Here is a 7398-nt window from a genome sequence, read left to right on the forward strand (position 1 = left end):
TGTGAAGGTCCCACGGACATTCGACGTTGCCATTATTTATGTTTTTTAGGACTGATTTATAATTCTGAGCAGCTTCTATAACACAGAACGAGACGGTCAAGCCTGCTGGTGAGTTGTTTTTTAGTTTTCTTATTTCTTGATTTATATTGATAGAAAGTGAGTTATTCAAAAACTGTTGCCATTCTTGCAGGATTATGGTACACCAGTTTTGCTGTCAGATATTCAACATGTATTGCAAAACTACAGGTCCTCAGGCTCAGATAATACAAGAAATTAGCTAGAATTAGATGAGACTCAACTTTATTGTCATTGTGCAAAGTGCATGCACAGAGCCAATGAAATGCAGTTGGTATCTATCCAGAAGTGCATAAGTGGCCTAGTTACAATAAATAGCATAGGTTTTGCATGGGAACATTGTAAAAATGCCTACAAATAATTCTCAGCACCACCCATATTATAGTATACAGTTTATTTATCATATTTACTTTCATGATGTTTTGCACACCTATCAACTGCTGCTCTTGCTGTTTTTGAACAAAATTGTTTTTAGGTTTACAAATACACTTGTTTTTAGTTCTGTACAATACAGTAGGTTTACTGGTCGACTCTATTATGTTTTTTGTGTATCTGTTCCACACTGTTTTGTATTGTATTGTCTACTGTCTTGTCTTGCACAACTTACTGTAGTCCTTAGCTCTGTTTTTTTGTTTATGTAGCTCTATATTGTGTTATGTAGCTCTATGTTATGTGATGTAGCTCCAGGGTTCTGGAGAAACATTGTCTTATTTCACTGTGTACTGCGTCAGCTATATATGGTTGAAACGCCAATAAAAACATCTTGACTTGATGTCATGCTCAAATAACATGATATAAATATGTACATATATGTACATATATGAATCTCTGCATAATGCAGTATCTATTCAGCCAGTTACCAAACAAAACAAGATGTGATATTATTATTATTATTATTATTATTATTATTATTATTATTATTATTATAATACTTGCACGAGTTAATACAAAAAAAACCCACGTCTCCTACATTTCCATTTTTGCACAAATAAATAAATATATAAATAAATACTACAGTATTTCATATTCAGTCGAAGCAGGCTGAATCAGCATATATGGGTGTATATATTTTTATGACCGACTTATGTTTAGGAGGGTTTCTGATCAATGAGTCCATTACACACACACACACACACACACACACACACACACACACACACACACACACACACACACACACACACGCCACGTGTGGTAACATTGAGACCTCTGCGCGCGCACTCCCGCGGTACAGTATAATCAGATAGGACACGTTGGTAAAACCAGGAGACGGGCATCAGAGGTGACGTAAGCGACCCGGTGGGAGGAGTCTGGGTCAGAGTACTTCCTGTTTAGGGTCTAACTGTCATCAAAAAGGGATGTCGGTCAATTATTAACAAGATCCAAGTGTTCTAGTAAGTGAAATTACTTACAATCTCTCTTAATGGCAGGTTATGGTATAATTCTTTCATAGTAAATAATCACGGTGGATAGTTTTTGTCTCTCAGCCCGGGTTGGGTTCACACGTGTTTGCCGGATGTTGTAAAAAAATAAAAATAATAATAATTTTAAGCATCTGCATGATCGAAAAGTGAATTATTTTTTTTTTAGAGAAAAAGAAAGACTTGTAAATGAATAAAAGAATGAAAGGATGTAAATCAGTAGGTTGGGTTTTATTGTCTAATGTGCTCGTTTTTACATAATGCGCTGTCTGCGATATCTTAAATAATAGCTGTGCTAAAAATGTGTCCTGCAGTTTATTTGAATTAGACAATGTGTGAGAAGGCTGGTTCCTCAGATCCTCTGGATCAGAGTCCACAGGACAAGGCAGTGGTGGATCTGGACCATCATCATGAACATGTGGTCAGTCCTGACACCAGGTGAGAGACTCCCTGACTCTGGAGTATGATGTATATTCAAGCACTTTCAGTATGGATTTTTTTTTTGCATATATTTACTTCAGATATATCTTCCTCTATCTATCATTACTGCAATGCAAATATAAAATTAATTGTTAAACATATTAATAGAAATGCTTTGAATAGAAATGTAATGTTATTTTAACCATAGCACATTTGCCTTTATATAGTTATTTTCACACAAGCACTTTGAACAGTTTTGTTGTTATTCTCCTTTATTAATAGTATTATTTATTGCCTTGTCTTCAACTGGTGACTCAAATGCAAATGTTTTCCGTTCCATCAGAATCTATATGGACTACAATGCCACTACTCCAGTTTATCCTGAGGTGGTCCATGTGGTCACTGAAGCTTTAAATGATGCTTGGGGAAACCCCAGCAGCATGTACCTGCCAGGTATGTTCTCTTACACAGTGCATTACTGATATTTCAAGATTATATTTAGTTTAATTCTGCCATCTTATTCAAGGTGTGAAAGCCAAAGACATTATTAACCATTCACGAGAGAGTGTAGCAAGGATGGTTGGTGGAAAGGCAACAGATATCATATTTACATCAGGTGGCACTGAGGTGAGAACCCGCTGTAGTTTCATTCTTTGTTTATATGCTATTTACAAAGCTTTTTAAAACCTAACTCTGTAACTGTTTGTTATTTGTCTGTCTTCTGGGCATAATTTATACAAATAAATCAGCCAATAATAGTTAGTATGTACACATGTAGCTGTTTTTTTGGTTTTAATCCATGATGCAATTGGAAAATAGAAGTCAATCAGCAAAGGTCTCACAAGTCCAGTTCCTCCTGAGGAGCAATATTTGAACTGAAGGTACAATGAGCATATATACAAAACAAAACTGTATGCAAATATAAATAAAAATCATTTTGAGATCACTCATTGCGCGATTCATATAGAAGGCATACATTTACTTATTGGTACTTTAAGTGTAGTTTTAAAATGTAATCACGTGCCATTTTCTTTAATCACATACCTGAACATGCTCACTGTCTATATATAGTCACTAGGATGGAATTGTCTGTACTTTAATCTTCTAAAACTAAAAATGAATAATTTTTTTTCAGGCTAATAACATGGTGTTCCATTCAGCAATGGAAAACTACTGGAAGAGCAGCATGTCAGTTGAGGGTGGACATGCGGAAAATTATCTGAATGGCAAAAAGCTCTTTCCTCACATCATCACATCCAACGTGGAGCATGACTCTGTGAAACTTGTGGCTGAACACCTGGTAAAAATGGGCAAGGCAGGTAATGATGACACATAACCCAGGGTTGTATTATCTTCTGTATGACTGTAACTTGTTTTTAACATTGAAGTCATTGGTATTTTATTATGCTAAATGCAGAATTAACTGTTGTATTATAATATATCATTGGGAAAAAAAAGATAATTTTATGCTCAGTCCTGGTTCTCTCCTTGTCCGCATGGGGTCCCTCTGGACTGAAAGGTGGATTGTTGATTTATAATCACCACTAGGTGTGAATGAATGTGTGTGCTCTGGGCTGGTGTCTTATCTGGGGTGTATTTGAGCCTCCTTTCCTAAGACCCTGACCAGGATTAAGCAATCACAGAAGCTGAATAAATGAATGAATGAACGATTATAATTATTAATTAATAAACTAAAACTGCATTTGAGGTGTCCTTGCCTGGATTTCTCCTGTAGATGTCACGTTCCTGCCTGTTTCCAGAGTGACGGGCCGAGTGGAGGTGGAGGACGTGATGGCTGCTCTACGTCCCTCCACATGTCTGGTGTCAGTCATGCTGGCCAACAACGAGACGGGCGTTATTATGGTAAGTGAATGAGCATAGCGAAAATTCACAAAGATCGTTAAGTATGTGAAAGGAGGGTGTTTAGATACATTTTACCTTTCACAAAACATATATCAATAGTAAATATACCAAATATATAAGTGGAAGGCAAATCTTGTGAGTTGATTGGATTTTTTTTTGTATAGGCAAAAAAACCCCAAATATCTCCTCAATTTACTTAAATATATGTAATAACAAGAAAATAAATTATAGAAAAATAAATAGAAGCAGCAAAGGCAAACAAGATAAAAGACTGGAAATGACAACATTTTCAAAAGTTTCATCATTTTGTTGTGATTAAGCCAATCAAGGAGATTTGTCAGAGGGTGAAGGCAGCAAAAAGATCACCATCTTCTCCCAGAATTCTGTTGCACACGGATGCGGCACAGGCCATCGGGAAGATCCGGGTAGATGCTCAAGAGCTGGGGGTGGATTACCTGACAATAGTTGGACACAAGGTAAACAGTGCTGCTTAGTTATAAATAATAATAAAAAGTATATAAAAAAAAGTAGCAATATTTTTTGTCCCCAAAGGTATAATGTTATACTGTTAAACTGGTGTTGTGAAATAGTACAGGTAAAAATGTATAGAATATAAATGGGCTAAAGTTCAGCACAATAGCCTCCGTAACCCAAACTGTAGTGTGAAGTTTTCCAGTGGCAGTTATGTTGTGAGTTGTTCATGTCATGCAAGTATGAACATTTTCTAGAAGAGTATTCATGTATTAAGGTTGGTTTTATCATTTTTAAAACTAAGCATATATTCACATAGTCTAATTCAAAATCTTTTCCTCTGAAAAAATACAGTAAATAGTAATCAATTGCTCTTTATTTGCAGTTTTACGGTCCTCGAATCGGCGCTTTGTTTGTGAACGGTCCTGGGACGATGACCCCTCTTTACCCTTTGCTCTTTGGCGGAGGACAGGAGCGCAACTTTAGACCAGGGTATTGCATGGCTTTATTACCTGCCAATGCAGTATAAGTGTTGTGTGGCAATGCTGACCCTTTGAACTAGTAAATAAATAAATAAGTCCAAAGCATTGACTCTGAAATTGATATTGTTCCTAACTTTTTTTTTTTAGGACTGAGAACACAGCAATGATTGCTGGTCTTGGGAAGGTAAAATGTTATTCTCAGCTTTGTTCTTTTAGGTTTGCTGTACCTACATTCCTTTATGCATCATGATCGTTTTCACTGTTGTAAATGAATCTTCATAAATGAATGATATCACCCAAATGCGGATGGGTTCCCTATTTAAATCTGGTTCCTCTAAAGGTCTCTCCTCATACCATGGGAGTTTTTCTTTGCAACAGTCCCAGGCTGGCTTATTGGGGATTTGTACACTTAATTCACTTACATGAAAATGTTTTGTTCTATAATTCTTACATTCTGTAAAGCTGCTTTTAGACAATGTCTATTGTGAAAAAGAGATATAGAAATAAACTTGAACTTGAACTTTTCTTTGTTAAAGGCTGCTGAATTGGTGACAACAAACCTGATGAAGGACGAAGCTCATCTGCTGGAAATCAGACTTTACCTGGAGCAGAGACTGCTGGTCAGTACTATTAATACTGTATATTCATTGTCACTGTTTATTTTAAAATTTGTATTCTTTAATTTGTTACAGTTCAAGGTGAGGAAGTATCTTTGTTAAGAATATTCTTTGTTTGTAGACTTTGTTTGGAAAAGAGAAGCTACGTTTTAATAGCCATTTTCATGGAACAGACACACTGCCGAACACATGCAATGTGTCGATTTTGGGACAAGGACTGCATGGTAAATATCTCTTCTCACTTTTATACCTTTCTAGCTTCTGTTGGGTTTACACTCATATCTTCACGCAGGTTTAATTGACTTTAATTGGGACTTTTTCTTTTTCTGGAACATTTCAAAGCTTCATATACTGAAATGTTTTTTAGGTGTGGTCACTTAAATATGAATCCATAAAAATTTCAAAGATGAAATTGTTGAAATATAAGATTTTCATGCAACATGTGCCGACTCGGGTCCTGACCTCGGCCATTTGTAAAACAAAATAGCAGCATTGAATAATTGATTTGTCCTTGGCTGTTTTGTAGGGCGAAGAGTGCTGTCCACATGTAGGAGATTACTGGCCAGCGTGGGCGCAGCCTGTCACTCAGACCACGGAGATCAGTGAGTCTCTAACCTGCAGACAAGCCAGACTTTTGTATCATAGCATGTACTATATAAGTTCTGTGTGTAGCTGTAATAATGAAATAGTAATAAATATGTAATATAACACCATGCCAACGCTTTAATCAGAGTAAAAATCTCTTGAACTAGTGTGTAAGGTCAGACTGAAGTCATTTAGTTCTAAATTGGCTAAAAGATAATAATCTGAGTTGGCATCTGTGTACCAGAAGCATAAACAACTTCTGAGTTGTGTTGAACACACTGGGAATTTGAAGTGCTAATTAAATAATTGTTAAAAATGGAAAATGCAAATTTTTCTGTAAATTAAACAAATATATAATTGTAAATATGGTGAAGAATACGCGATATATTCAGATTTATACTTTTACATGGCACGTACTGTAATCGCGTACTGTTAATGCTGTAAATATTTGTTTTACTTTTGGGGTAACCAGATTATTAATAGCTATAAATGCACTTTAGTTCTAATGAAGACGCATGACAAGATAAACATGTTTCAAATTATAAAGGTTTGTCATTTATAATTTTATAACTTTATTTATTATATAGGGTAAACATTATATTGTTTGTATGTGTAACTTGATCAAACTCACCAGAAAGACAGAAACTAGAAATGCTGAATTTTCTGTATGTTTTTCAGGCCTTCACATATTCTGCTGAACTGTGGCATTCCATACCATGTAGCGATAAATGCTCTGAGGATTAGTGTGGGTCGAAAGACATCCCGGGAGGATGTGGACATCGTGGTGCAAGACCTCCGGGACACGGTGGAGCGATTGGAGCAAATGAACTAGAGTCTGTTTTTCTTAGAACACCCCTTGTGGTGGGGGTGTTGAAGGACAGAAACTCATGCTTTGGTATCATTAATGTACTGGTCAATAAAGGCAGAGGGGTAAGAGGTCATAAATTGTGACTTAACATAACATAATTCTATACTGGTTATATTGAATGGGTTCATGTTTATGGTATAGAGATTCCCCTTTTTTTGTTTTCCTGTAAAGTGACAATGGCAGGTTATCAAAGTATCAAAAATACTGTTACTGGGCTGAATGTTGTTAGTGAATTATTTATTCAATTGGTTGAGTAATATTATTAATATATATACACAGTAACTGTCCTGGAAACATTTCTGAGATAGTTAGAGATTGCATGTTGTATTCAAGCAGGAATATATTAATTGCACTGAATGTGTCTACATGATGCTGGACTAGTATTTAAATGAAGCAAGCAGGTGGAACTCTTATTTGGCTTTTTTATTTATTTATTTTTTTAAACCTGATGTTCTGGATGTCCTGTTCTGTCATCATTAAAGATCACAAGCTTAAACCAAACTGGACCAGTCTCTAATCGCATGTTCTTTTTGGATACTACACAGCTCAAGCTATTCAGAGGAGCATCAATAATTAACACAAGGCTTAAAAATAAA

At 35.8% G+C, this 7398-nt stretch overlaps 1 protein-coding gene across 2 annotated transcripts; it reads left to right on the forward strand.

Moving 5' to 3' along the window:
- On the forward strand, positions 1-7303 carry scly (selenocysteine lyase). Of its 2 annotated transcripts, none has more exons than XM_046862585.1 (13): positions 1-108; positions 1811-1934; positions 2260-2369; positions 2443-2543; positions 3052-3235; positions 3652-3779; positions 4100-4255; positions 4636-4742; positions 4880-4916; positions 5269-5352; positions 5471-5573; positions 5876-5951; positions 6613-7303. In XM_046862585.1, the coding sequence occupies exons 2-13, from the start codon at positions 1828-1830 to the stop codon at positions 6764-6766; spliced, it is 1347 nt and encodes a 448-aa protein (XP_046718541.1). In that variant the 5' UTR covers positions 1-108; positions 1811-1827; the 3' UTR covers positions 6767-7303. The 2 variants fall into 2 exon arrangements, with proteins under 2 accessions (XP_046718541.1, XP_046717823.1); XM_046861867.1 differs by lacking the exon at positions 1-108 and adding an exon at positions 1202-1469.
- The last annotated feature ends 95 nt before the right edge of the window (positions 7304-7398 follow it).

This window comes from Silurus meridionalis, chromosome 1 (genome assembly GCF_014805685.1).
Source record: "Silurus meridionalis isolate SWU-2019-XX chromosome 1, ASM1480568v1, whole genome shotgun sequence".
Lineage (NCBI taxonomy): Eukaryota > Metazoa > Chordata > Actinopteri > Siluriformes > Siluridae > Silurus > Silurus meridionalis.

Coding starts and splice junctions, on each gene's coding strand:
- scly (XM_046862585.1), top strand. CDS start 1,828: ATGTGTGAGAAGGCTGGTTCCTCAGATCCTCTGGATCAGAGTCCACAG. Junction 1,935..2,259: donor GTGGTCAGTCCTGACACCAG/GTGAGAGACTCC, acceptor CCGTTCCATCAG/AATCTATATGGACTACAATG. Junction 4,256..4,635: donor TGACAATAGTTGGACACAAG/GTAAACAGTGCT, acceptor CTTTATTTGCAG/TTTTACGGTCCTCGAATCGG.